The sequence below is a fragment of the Chiroxiphia lanceolata genome, chromosome 12 (genome assembly GCF_009829145.1).
Source record: "Chiroxiphia lanceolata isolate bChiLan1 chromosome 12, bChiLan1.pri, whole genome shotgun sequence".
NCBI lineage: Eukaryota > Metazoa > Chordata > Aves > Passeriformes > Pipridae > Chiroxiphia > Chiroxiphia lanceolata.
In genome coordinates, this window is record NC_045648.1 from 7,151,351 (window position 1) to 7,174,144 (window position 22,794).

Consider the following 22,794-nt stretch of genomic DNA (forward strand, 5'->3'; position numbering starts at 1 on the left):
CCACAGCACCCTCCTGCCCCTGCTGCGTCTGCTGGCCAGGGTTGGCCAACGAGGTACTGCTGGGTGATGGGAGGTTTCTTGGGTGGGGGGGCTCAAAACTGAGGATGACCTTATCGTGGCCTTCCAGTAGTTAAAGGGGTCTTACAAGAAAGGTGGAGACAGACTTTTTAGTAGGGCCTGTTGCTATCGGACGCGGAGTAACGGTTTTAAACTGAAAGAGGATAGATTCAAATGGGATATAAGGAAGAAATATTTTTATGATGAAGGTGGTGAGGCACTGTCACGGATTGTCTAAAGAGGTGATGGATGCCCCATGTCTGGAAACGTTCAAGGTCAGGTTGGATGGGGCTCTGAGTAACCTGGTCCAGTGCAACTCATTGCTGGGGGGTTGGACTAGGTGGGCTTTAAAGGTCCCTTTCTACCCAAACTATTCTATGATTTGTATATGGTGACTGCAGGCAATTCCATATTTTCCTGGTTTTGGTGGGATTAATGCTGGTTTAACTCATTGATACAATTGAAAGCCTTTGTTAGGAGATCTTGAGTTACAAGTTTTGGTGCAAATACGTTTATCAGGACTGCTGCAAAGACCTGGCCTCTGCAATAGTTTGATTCTTATTTGCTTTTCACAGATAGGAAGTTTGGCCTGAAAGTGCAGAAGGCAGAAACCACTGATATAATACTGAGCTTGACAAGAAGAAACCTGGACCACCACCTGCCCCTCACCCACTGCCTCTGGGTCCTGAGGGTTTGTGCTTCTAATGGTGAGTGCCAGGATTTTCCTCTTTTTCTCTGTGTGATAGTTGCCAGAGTTCTTCTTTAGTAATTTCAATGAAAAGAAACATTATTCCTGATAAGGTTAGTGTCTGCATGCACCATTAATGTACAGAATCAGGCACAAAAGCCAGAACAACCATAGAAAAAGGTGCTCCTCTAAGGGCCTATGCAGCCCTTACAGTGCATTTCCTCTACAGACTATGGAAATATAAGTGCTGTAGTGAAAAATATTCATGGCAATGATCTCCTATTCTAAAAAATAGACAGTCAATTCTTTTGCTCCGAGATTTGGGTACTTTAAGTCTCTATGCAGCTCCCATTACCATAACAGCCAAATGTCTCACTACTGCTGATTGTATTGATCCTCAGAGCAGCTCCACGAGGAAGGAAAAATGGGTGGAGAAGCAGAGGGAGAGAAAAATCAGTTACACATTCAAGGTCCCCCAGGAAGCAGATATTAGATCCTGGTCTTCTGTCTAATATTCTCCCACCCGTGCACTCTCACAGCTTTTCTTGGTTGGCAATGCCCTCATGTTAAATGATTCAGGCAATGGGATTTCCAGTATTCTCTCCTGGGATCATTAGAGATTCATACAGGCTTTCCCTGCTATGAAGCACTGAGCTTGTCAGAACAAATTTCCCTTTGCTCACTCTAACCCTTTCCTCTCCTTCTCCACATCCCTCACCCAGCAGATAATTCTTGATGGCCATCCTGTCTGAGTCTAATATATGCATCCTGAGATTTAGCACTCCTGGCACCCTGCCCTGCAGGTCCCTTCTGTCTGTACAGGAGTTACTTTCATGCAATGGGCTTTCTCAGGCAAGCATCCAAACCTCAACACTCAACCCCTCTACCCATGATAAGCAGTATTTGAAAGGCTGAGTGTGGCTGAAAATGCAGCCAAGGCCAGAAGATGAAACGTGCCTTTATTTGGGTTTCACAGCTGCGCAGTGACCCTGGGCTGCCTCCCACCCCAAATATGATCTACACACTTCCCAGCTCCCTGCTTCAGTGCACCTGCATTCCAGTTCTGCTGCAGTTTTTGCAGAGGTTTTAGGATGCACACTGCAGCCTGGCCTCCTTTCTGTTAATGTCAGACCCCAGAACCCCAGCTCTGCACCTTTGCTGGAGCAAGTCTATTATTCTCCAGGTACCTCCTGCATTCTTCAGATGTGCTTCCCCTCCATGAGTAGCTTTGGCTTTGTGGGCTCTGTGGCCCAGCTGGGAAGATGCAGGGGAAGTTAGGTGAAAGTCTATGTGGATGTGGTACCAAACTAGGGGATTACATTTTTCCAACCTTAAAAATTATATTTATAGAGTGGAACTATAGGGAATTCAGAAGCACTCTGAGAGTGCTTAGGTACGAAAGCAAAAAAGATGAGTCCTTGTCTCATCTCATGAACCAGTTCTTCACTCTGAGTTGCTCCTTTCACTATAACCAGATGTGTCTGGCTGCCCATGTCCTGCTCTGGGGCAGGATGAGTTCAAACAGCCTTGTCCACCACCCTGTCTCTAATGAATTACAGGCAAGTGTGAATGTAGTTGGCAAGCCTTGCAAAGCTTTCCATCACAGGAGAGCTTGGCAGGGACATGGTAGGATGAGAGGAGATGATGGGCCCTCTGGCAGCTCTCTGATGACCACTGGGAGATATCTACAAAACAGCCAAAACCCAGCAGTGGGCAGGCAGCCAGCTCCCCTGGCTGCTGTTGATTACTGATCCTTTCACCTTGGTCGCTTGCATTTAATATTTCAGGGCTGTTTTTGTCCCTTCATTACACAGAGATGCTGTCTCATAGTGGGGAAGTCTTGCTAAACACCTAGTTTATGCATCAGGCATTTTTGGAATTGATTGTAAAATTTATCTATGAAAGTTCCTAGCATGTTAACAAGTGAAGGATTAAAGGGAAAATTGGCCTAGATGAAATTAAGCTGCATTCAGAAGCACCCCTGCCCCCAAACCTCACTTCCATCCTGCTGAATAATAGCAGAGAAAGAAAACTCTGCCCTCCAAGACCCCCTAAAATGAACTGTCCTCATGGAGTTGCATGTAGAAAATGTGGGATGAATTTGTCATTTTTCTGGGAGAAGACCTTATTTAATTACAATTTGTTGTCTGGAGAGTACAATACCTACAGGAAAAGGGGCTTTGGGGAACTTGGGAAAGAGCTGCAGGACTTCTTTTTCACCTGATCTTGGCTCTGGTTGAGTCCATGGACAGCTTTATGCTTCACTTTCTGTGTTTGTAAGGTGACCTGTGGAGTCCAGATGGGAGCCCAGAGAGTTCACAGCCTCAGGGGCAGCTACTCCCTTCCCCACATCTCCTCTAAAACACATTACAGACTACCTGCTTTAGAGCTGACTGCTTTTTTCTTTTATTGCCTTAGTTACCACAGGAACTATGCTTGGCATCAATGGAGCCATGGAGCTGCTTTTCAAAGTCATCACTCCCTACAGCAAGAGACACGTCAGGACGGTCAGGTAGGCAGTAGCCCCAAGGGAACTCATCTTTCCAGGACTGCAAGAAATAAAATTTTGGTTCCACTTGAAGAGGCATAGAAATCAGAAATGTATGCAGTTTCCACTCACTTTAAATCTGCAGGGTTTTTTAAGAGGTAGAAATAGTTCCCTGAAGGACACATTAATGCCATGATTCATCATATGATTCATGCTGGTGGCCATTTGTTTGTAGTATACCCTATACAGGGATGGCAGTTTGATTGCAAGGTATCTTCCTTTGTTCCCCAGCCACGACTGGGTTTTGAGAAGCTTGTGCTGGCAGCAGAAAAACTGCTCCCATTTACCCCTTAGCAAGAACCTCCTGCCACCACCAGCCTTGGGGGCAGGTACAGTGGAATCGTGGCAGTACTGCCTCATCCTCCTTTTCCAGACAGTCATGATGATATGCAAGTCATCATGATATTTTTGAAGTATGACAGTTCTTACTAGTATTAATCTGCATCTGGTTTTAAGCCCATCCCACATATTTCAAATAGTTCTTTTCTGAAGACAGCAAGTCCATTTTATATCTCCATCTTAAGGCCAAATGATCACTTCCTCAGATGCCTTTCAAGGCAAACTTTGTAATGTGGAAAACACTGCAGAAGGACACGTTTCTGTGACTTGCTCTTTAAAAACAGGAGGAAGAATTTACTGCTGTGAGCTGTGCCTACACAATCCCACTTGCTTAAGCAACACAGAACCTGCCAGTTCTCCTGCTGAGACATGCAGTGGTTTATGGAGCACACTCTCTACTTCCTCATGCACATCTCAGCAAGGACATGGGAGCGTTCAGTTGGCTTTGGCTTCTGCATGGACCTGACGTGGGTGAGGTCCATGGCTGGTGACCACTGAGGAAGCAGTTCCAGGCTGAGCATTGTGTGTAGGTCAGAAGGATGGACAGACATGGCACAACAGTTTGGCCACTACTTGCTTAGTTGTGGTTGAAGTGGAGGCCAGTCATTCTGGGTGAGGGTACCAGTGAGTAATGTCCATCCTGATGTTACCACCAAAGACTGATAGTAGTTCTCCCAGTATCACCAGTTACACAACACATTGCATGGGAAGAAATTTGAATTGCAGCTGCCTTGTTGATGGGAGCCAACTCACTTTTAGCCTGTGCTTTTGGCTTTCTAGTACAGTGCTAAGGATCTGGAACTGCTTCACAACTTGCGTTCTCTCTTAGAGTACCTGAGACTCCTCTATGTGGTCTGTCCAAAAGTGTGATACCAGAATGTTTCCAACAGAGAGGAATTCAAAGAATATTATTGCTACAGTATTATTTCTAGGATATCTGAGCATCCTTCAACATTCCCCTAAGATCTCATGTTATAACTTTGAGATTTAGGGAGCCTGGAGAACTGCTTTGTGTATGGCAGGGGTGCCCAGGATGAGTTAGACCCAGAGCTGGGCTTGAATTCTGAGGAAACCAAAAATGACTGATGGGTCCAAGCCCATGCTTAACTAAGCAAATTCCACTTAATTCCCTGTTTTCCTTCCTATGGAAGTGTTAGCTATGATTAGAATAGTGTTAGTTCTACTTCTATGGTAGCCTTATAGGTCAGGATCTGTATGTAATAGGACTTTTGCCTGCATCAGTTCCCTGTTAAGCAATGGGACTGGCTGCATAAAGGTTTTTAAAGTGAATTTTGTGGAAAAGTGCTTTTTTCCATTTGATGTTTCCTCTGGGGAAAGTGAAAAACTTGGTATCTGTCACACATTTCTAGCCTGGCTTTTTGTTGAAATTCATTTGGAGATGCAGTGAGTGCTGAGGGTTGCTGTAATGTAGGCTGTAAAGTAGTCTAGAATACTCACTTATAAGAAGAAAGAGGAAGAAATAGCCTTCAGAGAAACACGTTGCTTTTGTTTTCAATTATTCCAGATTGTCAATATGCAATATTTAGCTTTTTCTTCCTTTTATCTGACATACAAGAATTGTTTTGAACTCTTCAGTGGACCTTTTTTCCATTTGGGACACAGACACACATCAGAAGAGCAAACTCAAAATTGTTCTCAATAAAACCTCAGGTTTATTGCTAATAAACCTTTTTATTTATTACTGAAAAGCTTTTATTTTCCCTTTGAAAAAAGGTATCTCATACATTAATTGTTGTCTACCTGAGCTTGTCATTGCTAGTTCAGTTTCCTATTTATCTTTTTATTTCCTAAAATATTTGTGCTCTTCTTAAAACATATTTGTATGAGTGTGCAATCGGAGCATAAAATCTTTCTGTGACCTAGCTCACAGAAAAGGTGATTTGGCTCCCATTTACACGTGGCCTAATGAACAAGAACCATAAATCAGCTGAAGCCTGGTGGCCACTCAGCTGGCCTGGCCAAGGTTCAGAGCTGGGCCTCTTGTTTCGTAACTGGGGGTGCCAGAGAAGGTCAATGGCAGAGTGGAGACAGTCTGTTTCACATCAGAAGAACAACACAAACCTGTTTTGTTTTAATTCACACTTGCAACCCAGTTCACAACACCAGTTTCTTACTATTCAGTAGAAATTGTTCTTGCTTGCAGTCCATTTGGGAGCACTGCTCTCACTGGGGAAAGTGGCTCCAGGAGATGTTGACAAGGATTTAGGTCCTGAGACTAGAAGTACAGACTGTAGCATAGGCTACAGGTCTTCTTTCCCAGTTTTAGGAAATGCCTCAGATAGCTATGCTATGAAAATCCTAAGCATCCTTACAGTTCATCAGAAATTGAGGTGGGTACATGTGAAATTGTCCTTCTATGTTTTGAGTTGCTCTAGCCATAAATTTGTGAGGTGACTGGAGTAGGGAGCTTATAGGTGGGTTTTCTGAGATTGGAAGAAAGGATAAAAAAAGTCATGTGCTTTGTCTAGCCCAGCGTGTGCTCCTGGCAATCTGACACTGGTGCAGATCTTCCCGTAGTTGCTGTGGTTGTGCAGAAATCTGGAGTGGGGTATTTTGGTGCAGTTACTCACAAAAACATCTGCTTCTTTTTTGGTATTAGTATGGAACTTGTAGAGAACACTAGTCTATAACCTGCCTACAGAGGAAAATTCCAATGTCGTCCCTGAAGTCCTCTGAGCCTCGCTTTGTATTTGCTCTCGATACCTTCTCTCCACTTCATAACTATGTGCCACCATGGTTTGCCTTTCTGCTGGGAAGGAACAGCCGGCAACTGTGGGAGCTGAGATTACCCTGCTCTCTGATCAGCTGCCAGGAATGCAGCATTGAAAATGCACCACTTCTCTTGTGGGTACACTCGTGTTCCCCTGTTCTGGGCAGCAGCAGGACCAAGGTCACTTTAAGAATCTGCCCTGGAGAGTGCCCTGTGAGAGCTATTTATTTAGCCAGCTAAGATGTGGAAACTAGATACATAGTTCTATTTATTTTTCCCAGTGGCAAAGCTCTGGGTTATTTAGAAATAGTCTCCCCATGCTCCAATTGACCTTCTCTGGGTATATGCCAAGTATCTCTGATTCCCCTGGGACTGTGACTCATGGACTTTATGGGCTTTAGTTAGGCATTTGAGGTCTTCAGGTTGCTGGTGCCATAATTGTAGATCTTTCCAGAACTACCCATATCTGAGGTAAAAGCTACATGGAAAAAAACACAAAACTCTCTGAGGTATAGAGATCTCCTGAGTTAGCCACCATGAAATCCAAGTGAGTCAGAGACTCAAGGCTGTCTTGCCCGTCTCTCATGATGCTGTGCTGTGGGAAAGGTTTTCTGATACCTTTTACAGGGACAGTTTAAAATAAAACCAGATGATGTTCTGTTTCTCTCAGCTCTGTTTATGTCAGTAGCTGGGATATCTGATATGAGTGTGTGTGGGACGCTCAAATCTTCACTCCATCAACACCTTCTCTAATGTAGCATCTCTGATGCCCCACACAGTGCAATGGTCACTGCTCTTTTCACCTTTCATCTTAATTACTCCCCATTTGTTCCATAGCTTCTACCCTTCTCCTGCTTTCCAGTGTCCCTTTCAACACTGTTGCTTGTTTTCCCAGCTTACTTGTTCTGAGAGATATTTGGATGTGTTGTAGGATGTGGAATGTGACAGCGGAAGAAGTTTGTTCTCTAGTCAACCAGGATCTGGGTCTCTTCTGTATGGGTCTCTAGGTTGTCAAGTATTAGGTATCCTCATCAATGGCTTTGGAGGCTGTGTTTTTGTGCCTACGTGATGTGCAGGCTCTTCTAGGACTCCTCAAGTTGAAGATAAAGTATCAAAGTGGCTGGAAATAAAGAACCAGGTTTTACTCTCATATGAGGAAGACCTGTGTTTAAGAAAATGGCAAATGGTGGGATGACAAGTGTCTGCGTCGTTCCCTCCATTATGTTTCCTTTTTCTTCTGTTAAAAGATTGGTGGGCAGTTTTATTAAAGCAATTTGAAGAGTCTTTTAAAATGTCTTTATTTCTCAAAGCTCTATGAGTACATCTATTTATCATACTGAGCAGAGTGGCTCATGGTAATTGTTCACATAAACCTTGTATGAGAGATTGCAACAAGAGTGAGTATTTGTCAGAAATAAAAACTCTTTCTGTGAGTATTCACAATACTTGGCTTTCTACACTGGGCTGTTCCAGTAAAGTTTGACTACTTAATTAAAAGTGGAAAGTGAATAAAAAAGGTCTGGGAATGGCGCCAAATTAATTCACTAGAAAATGTGATATGCAGAAATTATCTGCCTTTGCTCATGTCCAGCATTAACCACTTCTGACATTTGATCACAATTCTTCTTATGTTTGGTGCTTATTGGATAGTCCCAGCTCCTCAGAGGCTTGCTGATAATCTCCCTTTTCATTAAAGGGAGGAAATCCTTCAGTGTAACTCTATTCCACCTGAGGTGGATATCTGGATTCCTCACATACCAAAGGGAAAAAGAAGCAAATTCTCTTCACCTGTGGCAAGTGTTTGCCTCTAGAAATGTGAGGTGTCTTAAAAATGTTTATTTCTCTCTGTGAAGTGGAGGATGAGTCTGGAGTTGGCAACTTGGAAGTAGCATGATGGGCATTCAAGCCTGGGTCAGGTAGATGGTTGCCGAGAGAGATTCGGAAAATGGTGTCCTCTCCAACTGGTGTCAGGGCTCAAAACCCAGGAGGAAGGAGAATATCACAAGTTGTGCATCTTTTCTTTGCTGGTAAATGCTCAGGAGTGATTTGAGGTGGGGAATGACTCGTGAATCTGAAACGTGCAAGAATAATGATGGCATGGTTGCTATGGTCTTGAAGTGATTCCTGTACCACATACTTCTGTCACACGGTGAGCTGAAAGGAAGGTTTTTTCTGGAGTACAGAAAGCAGAGGTCATGCAAATGAAGAGAGGAAAATCAGGGCAATCAGGAGAGCACATCTAAAGCTAAAAGCCATATTTAATCAGATATTATGTCAGATTGACCAAGGAGAATACAAAGATCCTGGAAATTATGAAGATATAAGTTAAGAGGCTGTATGTAGTTTCAAATTAGGCTTTGAACAAAGGAGCATATAGATTGCTCTGCTTTTTTAGAACACTTTTTTTGCATACAATTGGGATTCTGTTTTCTCATCTTGAAACTGGTGCTTTTGATGCAAGATAAAATCTAAGTGTTGAGCCCACAGTGTTGAAAAGTGTCCAAGGTGCCACATCAACAAATGCTTGTAGAAGTGATCTCCTGTGACCTTAAAACCGACAGAAGAAACCAGAACGACAGTGGCTGTGTCTGGTTTAGACAGAGAGAGGAGACGTGTCGTGGGGATGACCCCAACACTAGACTTATCTCTTCTGTTAAGAATGATGGAGAGGCACATGGAAGAGATCCAACCACAAATGTATTCTAAACCCCAGAGCAGGCAGTTAGATTTTCCCTATCCTTAATCCTGGATAACTTCTTGCTGGTAGACCACCACATACGTTTACTGCAATTCCATCCCCATGGATTGGGCTAAAGTTTCAGCTGTTCTCTGCTAGAACAGAATATGCAACATATCTGGCCATTGCCAGACAATATTTTGAGAAAGAGAAGAAACTCAGTGTACTGACATGGTGATTGGTTCCTTTGCAACCTGATATGGAAGCTGCTGTGATGGGTTCTTTGTTTAATTTGGCAATGGCTCCTGATAGAAGATCAAAAGTAGATAATTCTTAATGCCTCTTGTTAGTCTGTGTTTTGCCATTAATCATGTCGAGCAGTCTGGATATTTAATTGGAAAGTAACACATGATTCTATTGGAATGTGGTCAGAATTAATCAATGCTTTGAGACTAAGCAGATACTATTTAGTTCACTTGATCCCTGTAGAAAATTCACAGGAAGGGCCAAAATATTTCTGTTGAGCTATGTCACAACTAAAGGACATGCTTTTCATCTGGCCTTGATCTCACAGGATTTATCCTAGAATTCCTGCTAAATAAAACTAATAAATACCATCCTGAACAAGATGATGCCAGAAACAAAAAGAAAGAGGGTTGTTTGGAAAATTTTTTTATAAAAAGCGTCTCTTCAACTTGAGTAAAATCTCAGATAACATGAAGCGGGGATGGTTGCATCACTAAGATAGGTAAATAAACCCTACTGTGCAAATTTAATGCAATGAGCCATTGTAATAGAAGAAATTATCTTGGAGCCAAAGGTGTCCCAGTTTCATGCAGTTCTTTCTCTTCTGTTCTTTTTACGGTCTATGTGATTTCTCTCAAAGAATGACCTGTTCTAATATTAATAATAAGTTACAAAATCTCATTTCAGACTGATGCTATCTCAGTGCTGCTTTGCAGAACAAATAGAGTTGCATTTCAGAATTACATTTTACTGGCATTGTACTGTTAATAGCAGTAGATGGGAGAAATTGGAAAATTAAGAGGTAGAGGCAAGGAAAAAAGAGATGCTTTCACGTTAGATTTGAAAATAGATGAAGAATTGATGAGGCAGAGAGGAATACCATCCACCAAGGTTATTCCACAGGTCTGGACAAACATGTGGCACACAGAAATCCTGGTGCCATCTCTTGGTAGCCTTTGGTATGGGAAGGTTTACTACAGATGTACCTGCCTATGTGGCATGAAAAAATTGGTGAATGAGCATTATATAAAGAGAAATCCACTTCTAAGCTTAACTTGATATGCCATTGGAAGGGAGGAACTCATTTAGTAAGACTATTATTTTGAAAGAGATGTTTGCTTTTTTCTTTTAGTTACAGCTTATGTTTTACATCTATTTCAGGTCACAGTTTGAAAGAGAAACAATGCTTTGCCTTCCCATTATTTCTTCCCCTTTGGTGAGCTAGTGGGTTATATTTGGAAGGATGGTATGAGGGCAAGTTGCTGCTGTTCTCAAGTTCATGACTTTTCACACCCAGTGGCTATGGCAGATGCAGTTCATGGCTGACCTCACATCATGGCTTTGGGTATGTCTATACTGCAGGCAGCTCTGAGTTTGTTGGGGGGGAGATTCTCTCTGCCTGAGCTTTAATCTACCTCATTGTGCTCACAACTGCTAAGGTTTGCAGCAGGGCCCCCACTGTGGACTACCCAAGCGTCTTAGGACATATTATCCACTCTGGGAGTATTGTTCATGTTGCTGCATCTGTCTCAGTCTTGGTCTTTGTTCTAGATTAAAGCTAACACTTGAGTACCTCATTGCATTGCAATGTCACTGCCTTTTAGAACCTCTCTGAGGGGTATATCCCACATAGCCCTGGAAACTACTGTCAGTCCCATCCAAATGGGAGGTGTGACTTGATTTCATACATCAGTTGCACCTCTGAGTGTTTCTCAGAGTTAAATGAATTATTAATGTTAATAATTTTTTTTGCAGCTGGATATGATAGTCCCCCATAGAAGGTTAACTCAAGACTAAATGCAGCACAGGAAGAACAGAGAGGAATTAATTAAAATTTAAAGAAATGAAAACAGAGTTAGAAGAATTACAAAATATTTCATAATTTATGAAGAAATCAAGGGTTTGGCATGCCTTCTGGAAGCTGGAGGGTTATCTGCGAGATGAGGAGTGTGTAAGCTGCTTCTGAACTGGAGGTGTAGAGAGAAGTTTTGCACTGGAGGTGGTGGGGCTGTAAAAGTAAAGAAGGCAAAAAGTATGATGGTAGGAGACAAAAGATCTCTCATGTCTGAAATACTAATCTGAGACATGGTGTGTTACTGTGGGCAAGTCACATGAGATCAGACCTTTCATATGCTCAGTGCATACACTTAAACACTCACATTTCTCATATTTCTTAGCCTTACTAAGGGTAGTGAGTGTACAGTCAGTTCTGTCTGAGGCATTCAGTAAGGACAGAGATAGACAGGAAGGGAAGTGAGAAAGGGGAGAGAAAAGCAGTAGTGAATTTGTGAGAGGTTTTATGCTCAGGCAGGATGCAGTTGAAGTGGTCTGTGGAGTGAATGCGGAGCTGGCAGAGTGAGGAGAGGATTGAGCAACATGGTTATGTGACCTTGTAAACATGTTTGAGGTGGATGTTAAGTGCCAAGGCTTTCAAGAAGCATCAGCCCAGCAGCCCTGGAGGACTGGCAGAAAGGTATTTCTAGCAAAGTCTATCTGAATGTGCTTGGAGAGGTGATGAACAGGTGCCCAACCTGCCTGTTTGCCTGCATTTGTTTTCCTGTGTCAAGGAGACAATGAAAGAATCCCCCTCGGAAATCATTGAGTTGGGTAATGACGTGAATCTCTGACAGGGGCCAGAGAGTGAGCAGATAAAGCTGAGGGCACCCACTTGAGTGTCAGCACGTATGAGAGCCCAGGAATCTCTTCTCCTTTGGCTTTCACTTGGTTTATTGCCATTTCTCCTCCCACCCAGAAGCCTGTTCCCCTTATGAAGGGGGCAGAAAGCAGCTATGAAGTCCTCCTCAGAAAAGCTTTTGGTCCAAAAGTAGGCAAGGAAAATTTGGAAAAAACAATGAAAGAAAACAGTAGTGCAGAGCTTCTACAGCAGCACTTTGCACCATGCCGTCCCTACAAGGAAAGCAGCCCTAAGAATTTCCTGTGGTTGCTGAGGCTTTTTTCCATCTCCACCAGTGCTGGCAATGCTGGCAGGTGGAGTGTAAGCCAGCCTCTAGAACTATCAGTGGTTTTAAAGCACAGCAGCGATTAGACCTGCCCTGAGCAGAGTTAAATGACACAGTGTCAAAGCCCTTAGCAACAGCCTTTCTGCAGCAGGATTCCCCGTCCTGATAGCGCTGTTGGAGCCACACCAGCTGTAGCAGCAGCAGGGTAGCTGGTTTTAGAGATACAGAGACAACATAAGAGACTCATTTCCAATGGGAGAGAGAGAGATCTCCAAAGCCTTCACAGTCTTTCAGGCTCTTTTGAGTACGTATCAAACACTGATTATAGAGAATAAAAGAGATAAAATAAATACTAGAGTATTTACCTAGTGCAGGTGAAATGAGTTTTTAGGGAGAGGAGGTTTTGTAACAGCAGTGCCACAAGGCTCTGCTGCACAGGGCTCTGGCTCACTAACACTGGCAGGGCTCTTCTCGATCTCTTTATCTGCAGGGCAACACTTGGAATGGCAGCAATGCCAGTAAAATCTGTAAATAAACCCAGAGTTGAGCTGCTGTGGGATGTGTTTGGAGACAGGGCTTGGAACGTGAAGGAGAGGACCTGAAAACTTGAGGAAGTGACTGATGAGGAAGAACAGGGCTGCTGATTCCCAATATGGGTGCAGCTCTGGGCCTGGGAATGGAAACTTCCCCTGAAGTGTAAATCTTGGAAAGGTCATGCCTCTGAGACAGAGATTTTACTGTCAGGCTCAGCAAAAGCCAGATTATTGCAGAACACAAAAGAGAGAACCATTCCATATCTTTGCACATCTACTCCATGTGTTTCTTCCCATCCTGTGTTAAAGGGATCCAGTCTGGACGTTTTGTGGACCATAGGGCATACATTGCAATGGCATAACAGTTCTCACTGTGTACTCAAAAGCTTAATTTCCTCCTTATTTTTCATTGTTGCTTTAAATAACACATATCTGTGGTTATTCAAGCTTTCACCACCTTCCAGATTTTACTGTGCAGAAAAAAAGAAGGGCACGTGGAAGAACCATCCAAGTAATGCTCAGAATTTTTACTGTGTTTTAATTATTTATCCCTATTACTTCATTCCTGTATATACAGCTGAAGTTCTCCCAGCCTTGGCTTTGATATTGTCTGTTTTCAGATCCCAGAATTTGGCTTGAATATATCAGATGGAAGCTTTCTAATGGAAGAAGAGAGGAAAACAAACCCCTAACTTTTATTACTTAAGCTTCTGCAAATTACTGCTTCAAAAAGCCCCTGCAGTTATGCCAGTGTGACATTGCAGCTTTCAAACAGCAAATATCAAGAGAATTTGACCCAGTACTTGCTGCATTGTGACATTTTTTGACTTTCGCTTCCTTTTAAATCCTCTGGCTAAATGTTTTGAAGAACAGGCACCAGCACTAAGATGTGGCCAGATTATTGCTTAATAAAGAATTATACATGTGCAACTGAACAAATTCATAAGTCTGTGGCTGGCTGGATCAGCCACAGCAGCCAGATGCTGCTTTACAACCAGCCTTACGCTCTCCATGGTGGTGTAGTGACCTGTGTTGCAACTGAGGGTGGTGTGTCCAAATCCCCTTGCTTGAAGATGTGGGGATGAAAGCCAAGGCTGTGTTTTGGCTTCCCCTGGCATTGCAGTCTTCCTGCATCCTCACAAAGTCTGAGTGCATCCTGCATGTTGAACCTCAGGCACCAGCTGGGCAAAGTGCTGTGTTGAAGGCAACATGGGTGATCTAGCATATAAAGCTATTTCTCTGACTCTTGTGTATACTGGTGAAATAAATAAACATCTCATTATTTCTCAGGACCCTGCCTATGCCATTCCCATTTCTGTCTTATATATGCTGTTGTTCTTTGAAATGCTAGATATTTTGAGGTGCTGTGGTTGCAGAGCCTCATCTCTGATCTGCAGTCTGCAGGTTTCCTTTCCTGTAGTAAGATGTCCTACTTCTGCCTGAGCTGTGGATATGAGGACAGGACAAGGACATATTCACAGCAGGTGTTGGGATGGTGGTGCCTCTGCTGCTGTTGGAGGTGGTGGTTCAGCCTGCTGGCAGGGACAGCTGCAGAAGATGCATCCTCCTTTGCAGCATCTATCTCGTTTTGTGTGAACCTGATCACACACCCTCAGATGACTCTGTTGCCTTCCCTAGGGTAGCCTGGAGGTCTTATGTCCAGAAAGCTGCTGCAGGGCAGTGTGAAAGCTGTCTGCTTTCCACACCTCGGCTCTTTTTCCTGCAGAGATATATCTCAGTATATATTACACAATGCAGCAGTATCCCCATTCCCCCCCTCACCTGCCCAGAAAGACAGAAACCACAGAATTGCAGAGGGAATTGAAGAGCAAGATGGCTTTTTCCTGCTAAACCTTTATTGAAAATCCCAGGCAAATTAATAAGCTTTTCTCCCTGCTCTGCAATTGCAACATTTATTTTCCCAATGACTTCATGCTTACTATATTTTCCTGTGGCAAAACTAGTCACTACTGTACCTTTCTAACACCATTCTACATGTGTTTTGCAACCCTCTGTTTCAATAACACGTGGTGGGTAAAATGGGCATTTGTTTAGCATAAAAGACAGATTAAAAACTGGCTGTTGCTATTGACTGAAGGGACTCAGGTGAGACCTAAATTTTCTGAAAGAATGTCGAGATTTTCAGAGATATTTAGGTGTAGGAAGATGAAAGGGAATGTAACCATAACAGAAAACCTCTCAGCAGGTTAATGGATTAACTTGTACTGTTAAAAGGCAGTTCTGACCTCAGTATACAAAAGAGCTTTGAAAAATCCTGCTGAGTGCTACCTGAATGTTTAGACATAAAAATGCCTTTTAAATTCAGATCAAGATGCCTATTGTGAATCTGTAAGAGAATGTTGCTTTGTGTTTCTCAAGCATGTTTATGCATTGTTCTCAATTTGAGACTGATTTAATAGTACCAATTAAGCTCAGTATTGTGTGCACACATGGCATACAAATGAATACCCCAGTATTTCCAAGCATCTTCCTGTTTGGCAGCATCATTTAGGACCAACAAACTGTAAAGTGCCCAATTCACACTAAATTCCCTGTTGAAAGGCTATGTATGTATGTGTTGAAGGAACACAATCATTAGAAAGGTTGAAAAGTGGGAATAGGTGGAAACCAGGAAAAAAATTGTTGACAGAGTCTGCATATTTTCTTCTGTATATTTTGTTGAAATTCAACTTGCATATGAGCTTTTCAGGCAGCTCTAACTCTGAACACCATCCTTTGGGATTTAGGTAAGAGTAATATATAGAAACTGCCTGACCTGTGTGCATAACAAGGGAAATGATGTTTACCTCCTTGGGAAGCACATGGGGATTGATAAATGTGTTGCATGCAAGAAGATTAATTGCACTGATATCTTTTTGCACGTGCTCCCTGCTGCAGAATGGGGGTGTAACACTGCTGTCAGCTGCAACTGATGTGCAAAGAACTGCTCCCACATTCAAACCATGGCCTTGGTACCACAGGCTGTAGCTGCACACTCACCAAGAGCAGAGCTGAGTGGGGCTGTAGGGTTATGTTATGACATTATTGCCAGTTCACAGCCACCCAAGTTGAACCTTGTCATGCAGCACAGGGAGAACAATTCCAGCAGCTACACTTGCATGACGCAGCTTCTTGCTCTGGCATATTCAAAAAAACATCTTCCCTAGAGATTTTAAACTTCGAGTTTCTTTGGCTGGACTTTATGGATGTGCTTAATCTGAATAGGACCAGGGGGGAAGTGAAGTGCAATATAAACACAAACTGATGGATCTATTTCTAGAGCCTTGTAATATGGAAACAGTACCATTAGATTAAAAAGAACAAACACAGTTTTTCATCTTGTGTTCAATATAAGTCATTCCTTCTTTTATTCTGAAACATCTGACTTTTGCTTAAAGAAAAGTCTGACACACAAGTCAGCCTTCTTTCTTGGAAGAGATCAAGGAAGATGGTGCTTTCTCAGTCCTTCAGCTTCATATTTCATGTACTTTTCAAGTTTCTTCTGCTATATACATTTTTTAAATTAGCTTCTCTGAAAGATGTTTATTTCTTTGGTTAGAAAGACAAACCAAACAAAAAACCTCAAACAAAACAAACCTCAAAATTCTAAGCAGAGAAGCTGTAGGAATGGCTGCAATGAAAGCTCAGGTTTTCCACCCATTGCAGCAGCCCTGCAGAAAAGGTGACTGTTTCAAACACCTCTGCTTCACAGCTCAAGAGCACCTTTCATTACAAAGTGCTTTTTAAAGATGTTGTACCCTGAGATTACTGCTGCCTTAGAGATGGTTTGTACTAACTAGTAGTCAAGGAGAACTACAGCTCTTAGCCTTGATTACTTTGAAACCAGCCTCCCTTTTATGCTCTCAAATAGCTCTGGGCACAAGCAGTGACATGTTAGATACCTCACTGCCTGGACTGTCAGTAACAGAAGCTGCCCTTAAGTATTTCACTGCCAATAATTGATAGTATCCATAAAATAAAAATCTTGCAGAGGTTTGCAAGCAATGTGGTATATGTGCAGGGTTATTTTCTGGCATCATAAACTCCTGGATACCTCCAAGCTCTACCTTCCCTTTATAGTTCACCATCAGAGACTCCCCAATGGCAAAGCACCTGCAGTTCAATTATTCTTAATGAAAGAAGTCACAGTTGCCCTACTGAGATTTAAGCCCAGGGTTCTCTGGTATGTCACCAAAAAGTGCCATTTGACTTCATCATGCCCTAAGCAGGGTATGTGTGTTGTGTCCCTCTCCCTGCCCTTACTCTGGGTGTACATAGCATTCAGAAAATTTGAGGCTGAACAAAGATGGGGCTGGGTCTCTTCCTCATGCTTGGAGTATGTGCTCCCCAGTGAGCACAACGTTCATGTCAATCCTGTGATCTCCAGAGCAAAAGCTGCTGGGAATGGAGAACTGATGAGCTACAGAAAAAATTACAGCTAAGGAGTGAGCCAACAGACCACCAGGCTCTTTCTGAACTGAGTAGTAACTGGATTGGGAGTGGTACACAGCTGCCCGAGGAAAGAAAGGAAATTTAACCTCATTCACTGACAGACTTTAACTGCATATGAGATGATCTGTAGGGCTCTGCTGGTGCTTGTTAGCAGATGTGGCCTCGATGAGTGTCCTCACCACTCCTCTTAATCAATCAAGGATAGCATTCAGCCCCTTTCCCAGTTCCCCTACATGTTTCCCTTGGGTGGGAGACCTGGATTCTCACACTGTCAGCCTGGAACTGCCTGGGTGATGAATTGTTTAAGAATTCTGTCTGATTTTGATCCTTCCAGCCCCTTCATCTTGACATGAATGACAAGCTGTCACAGCCTGCCTCAGCCATATTGGTGACATCTGACCTTAGAGAGGGAGCTGACATAATTTTCTGAGGTATAGCTTCTGCCTGGGGAGGCAGTGCCAGCTCTGCACTGTGCTGTAAGAAATGCCTGGGCATTTTTTTTGGCAAGGATTTGAGTGTATTTCATATACCTTGTTCTTCTGTGTTACTACTTTGAAGCTAATTTAATTTAGAGCTGTAAAGAATACGTTGACTTTTTAGGATACAGCTGTCTCTCCTTCTGTATTTTTTGTACCCAAGAGAAAGAAGGATACTTGTAAGGATGCCTGGAGGATATGCCTGGAGTCACTCTTCTTTCTGGGAGGCAGAGATGAAAGAGGCTGGAAAGCTATACCTTTTCACTGATTTTAACCTAGCAGGCTCCAGGGCAGGCAGCAAAGTTTGGAAGATGCTACGTTGAAGGCTTTGAACTGAACCTGGGAACTGATAGATGCTGGTCACTGGACTTGAAGTATCCAGTAGAAAAAGTGTGTGATTTTTATTCCCTTTCCTTCAGCATTACACTGAAAGCACATCTGTGTACAACAGCTGGATTTCCGAACTCCACCTGTTGGCAGTGTGTGGGACATTGCAGACTGAAAGCAAACTTTGCCTTTAGTGTAAGTTTTAATGCCTAGCTAAAAGCTGGAATTAAAGTGGCCATGGTGATGGGTGGTTTTGTATAAGTCCTAGACTAGCAGTGCCATGAAGATGCTGGCAGCACAAGCAGCTTTTGCCCACCCATATTTCCAAGACTCGTGAAGCTGCTGGTTTTAAGTCTTTAAAACAAATCACTGTGCAAGTGCCTGCGTATTTAAGATCTGTATTTCCGGGCCATGAGGGAAATGACCACTCAAGGCACCTGCCTCAGATGAGATCTGCTTTCTGGTAGGGTTTATAAAGCACCTATTGCCGTGGTGCCTACGTGTTATTTCTAAATGTCTCTCAGTTGTTGAACGTGAAATTTAGAGCGAGTGGCTCTGTGACTGTATAAACTCTGGTAGTTAAGTACAAGTCCCATGGGGTTAGAGGCAAAATGCAACCAGATAATGTGCACACTCAAGGACACTTAATTCCTCCCAGAGACAGGGGCTGTGGAAGCTTAGAGGCTTTAAGCCTGTAAGCTGTGATACCTTGAGCCCTGAGCCAGGGTTCCACTGTGTTAGATGCTGTACAAATATATATTGCAGGGTCCCTGCCCCGTATTTCTTATAGTATAAATAAACATGACAGCAACAAATAAGTATATGTGAAATAGCAGGTTGAAGGGCCAAAGAAGCTGAGTAACATGCATTACATTTCTATACAAATAGTGGTCTATGTCTTTATCATCCAGGTGTGATTGCTTTAAGGAATTAGATCAGGCATCAGGCTGAAGAGGTATTTAGTGAAGCACCAAGTCATTAGCTATCATTCAATAATTTGAAGAGAGTGTTCTGTGCTTTAGCATGTAGAAGACACAATTTTGCAGGAGAAGGAAGGATAATTCAATTACTTGGGGACTGATCTGTAGAGCCCTTTTGGTTCATTTCTTTGTTCAGTTTTTGGCACTTCTGTTCCCTATCCATAGATCCAAGCCAGTCCTGAACATGTGAGCACCCTATGTCCTATGAATCTTAAAATCCTTTCATGTAGTCAACCATGCATTTCTTCTGTAGTGAGGTTTTTCATTTTCAGGAGTCCTTCTTTTTATCTTCAAGAGAGGCAGAAACAGAGGCACATCATTGTCCATCATAGTGCCTTGTGCTACAACCTGTGAGCTGAGATTGGAGAGCAGAAGAAAACCAAAGAGATTCTGGCTTTCAGGCTCCTCTGTCTGCAGTGATTTCCAGCAGAAAATGTCCTGGCAGCTTGGATCCAAAAGGGTGACCTAGGCATAGGACTCCTTTGTCCAGGCTTTTTAACAGCCTGGTTTTACTGGCTAATCCAATTGTGCTTTGGCTTGGGACATGGAGTTTTTCTTTGTTGTTGCTGCTGGTTCCTAAGCACAGGATCTGGAAGTTGCATTTGTCTATCTGTCTGCTAGTTGTACTCCTGCCCAGATATCCAAGCTGCTGACTTGGAAACACTTCAAAGATTTCCATTCTTCAGAGTGGCTGTCTCGACTGCTACTACAGGGAGTTTTTAATGTTTTCTGATTATGGAGCAGCATTTATTATTATGCCTTATAAGACAGGGTAACTTTATTTATACATAATTCCTTTTTTTTTTTTTTAATATATAAGTGAGTCTCCTTTGAGACACAGGACTTGACAAAACAGCTTAGATTTTGCTAACCTATTACCACAGAAAACAGAAAATCAGAGGAAGACATCTGGACAGATTTGGCAGGTTTTTTAATGATTTAATCCCCCCCCCCCAGTCCCCTCTGTCTTCCCTCCATTTCTTCTCGAGACAAATGCAGAGATTTGCACTGGGCATGCTATCAAATTCTCTGGTCTGGCATATGGCTCATCAAGTCATCTTTCTTGTGCTCTTAAACTTTTCCTCGTGTTCCCATCTTCCCCCCACCCCATCCTTGTTCTTGTGCACAATTTATGAACTCCTGTCTCTGTCTTCCTATCCCAGGCTTACTCATCTCATTATATCTTCTGATGCCAGAAAAGATGCTGTTGCTTTGCCATATGGTGCTAAGGGGTGCTGATATTATTACAAACACCATTTGCCTGGTTTGCTCTAAACCTATTAATGCTTCAATGGTCTTGCTGCTTCTTTCAGTGTAAGCCTATTTTTCATCCTCTCCTATGACTTACTATTTGTTTCCCATATGGTGTTTTGTAAGTTTGAATTAATTCAGCATCAACAATAGGTAATAATCTGGGGATACTTGCTGACAGCTGGCTTAATGTGTAAATGACAATGCTGATTGAAAGTCCAAACTTCAAACAAATGCAGGTAGCTAAGTCTCTACACAGTGTAGGTGTGAACTCCTTTCCCAGGATAATTATGAATGCTAAGAATTTGCATAAGTTTAAAAGTTTCCAGGAAAATATTTGGAAGAAAAACCAACTAAGAGCTAAAATCTTTCCCAGATTGCTAGTTTATGGTATCACTGGACTGTGAATTGCTGGAGTTTGAGTCTGTTCTGCAAGTTCTAGCACTGTGTTTCTGCCGTGGTCTTGTACACAAGACCTCCTCGGTCACTGTTGGTCACAGGACACTGGACTGTGTGGACTTCCAGCTTAAGCTGGTGCAGCTGCTATTTTCTGGGCTATCTAATTAACTTTGCCCTTGGAATTCCTGTTTCTTATTTCACTGCCATTATATCTATGATTAAAATGTAGGGATATAGAACTACAGTCATTCCTGGGGCGCTTTTTTCAAACCCTTTCCTCATTGGCAATGGGGCCTAGCGGTCTCATTATAAGGAATCCAGACTGTCTTTTCAAAGTCATTAGGTTGTTTGTCCCATTGTTGCCAAGAGGATATTTCAGACCTTCATTTTCCAGTGCTGAAAACCCATCCTTTAATTTTCGGTTGAAAGTATTCATGGCCATTTTATATCCATTTGTCCTTATGCCAAATTTGTTCTTCAGCCTATGTCTCCTCTCTGTCTTCCTCAGTGTTTACTTCTCCACCACCCAGTGTGTCTGTGGAGGAAAATCCAGTTGTCTCTTGACTATAATTTTGCTAAGGTGACTAAACTGTGATCTTTAAACCTCCTCATGAGTTATGTCTCCGTTACCACAATGATTTCCTTGGCACATTTCTGCACGGTTCCTTCTGAGTGCTGCCCACAGCTGCTCAGGTGAAGCCTTGTATGAGAACATTCATGCTTCTCCTTCTCCACTGGCAGTGGCTGTCCTGAGACCTGATCTGTTCTTTTCATGGTTGTCACCCTTCTGGTCATGCTTGTCCTCATCCTTTAATGGGCTCATATATCCAGGGTGTCCTTCTACCCATTTCCAAATTATGAGCCCCTGCTCATAACAGTAATTCTTATTAAACCCTAAATGCTTAACCTTGCACTTTGACTATTACATTTCATCACATTTCTATTGCTTCAGAATTCAAGAACATCTTGTTACTCCTGAAAGATATTCTGAACTCCCTGCTATTGGCAGCAGCTCCTGACTTCACACGGTCAGCAGATTTTGTTAGTATACTCTGACTTTTTGTGCCAAGGTCATTAATGAAAAGATGAAATAAGATCAGTCTCAAAAGATCCTTGAGGACTTCCACACATAACTTCCCTCTAGACTAATAATTCCTCTTTCAGCACAACTCCTGTCATTGCCTCTTTAACCAGTTCCTTGCCCATGTTGTAATTCTTACACTAAGAATGTTCTCCAGCTGGCCTAACAATTTTCAGTGTGGCACCATATCAAATGCTTTATTGAAGTACAGATAAATTAGATCTACCACATCTCCCTTGTCTAGAAAAAAATAGGTTATCTTAACAGAGAAAGACACCAAGTTAGGCAGGCTTGATCTACTCTTGGTAAGTCTGTTTTATCCCTTAAATCTGTTTTATCTGTTTTGCAGTTTACCTAATGACTTTTATTTTTTCTTTTAAAATCTGTTCTAAAGCAATGCATATCACTGAGGTCAGCCTGTTGGGTCTGCACTTATGACTAACAGTAGAGCAGGTGCTGTAGGACCTAGAGAATGCTTCATCCTGCCTGTGCCAAACCCCTTGTGATGGATTGCAGTACCCGAAGAGATGAAACATGCCAGTTTGGTTCTGCTTTATTTTATTGCAGTACTATGTACAGGCATGAGAACATGGCCTGGGAGTTCTAAGATCCTCTAAGGATAAATGAAGTCTGTATACAGTGTGATTCACAGACCACCCCAAAAGTATTGGAGGCTCCAGATTTGCTGATTTATTGGCTGATGGGAGGATTCCTGGCAGTGTTGACTTTATGACAGTGGTGGAGCTCTACTGAAACTCTTAGTAATGCTCATAAGCACATGCAAAATAAAGCAGATGCCTAGAGGAAATACTGAGAAGTCTTCTGCTCTGAGCAAGCGATACTCTGGTCTTCTTCATTGCCCTGATGTTCTGCCATGTGAATGAGACATCAAATTAAGCCTGTAAAATGTAGGTATGTTAATGCAGCCTCTTTTTACAAGACACATACTGGAGTGTGAGCTTTGGGAGATGGTCGAGGTGGAATTTTAACTTGCTTAGAGTTGTTTACTTTGTCCCAGACTTTAAACTGAGTATCTCTTTTCTGAGCAA

General features: G+C 42.6%; 1 protein-coding gene across 1 annotated transcript in view; it reads left to right on the forward strand.

Moving 5' to 3' along the window:
* Positions 1-220: 220 nt before the first annotated feature.
* Positions 221-22,794, forward strand: part of AGBL1 (ATP/GTP binding protein like 1) — a 248,195-nt gene continuing 225,621 nt past the window's right edge. The window contains exons 1-3 of the mRNA XM_032700663.1: positions 221-332; positions 633-764; positions 3,164-3,257. Coding sequence (XP_032556554.1) covers positions 314-332; positions 633-764; positions 3,164-3,257 — 245 coding nt within the window. The 5' untranslated portion in view covers positions 221-313. The remainder of the gene's footprint in view (positions 333-632; positions 765-3,163; positions 3,258-22,794) is intronic.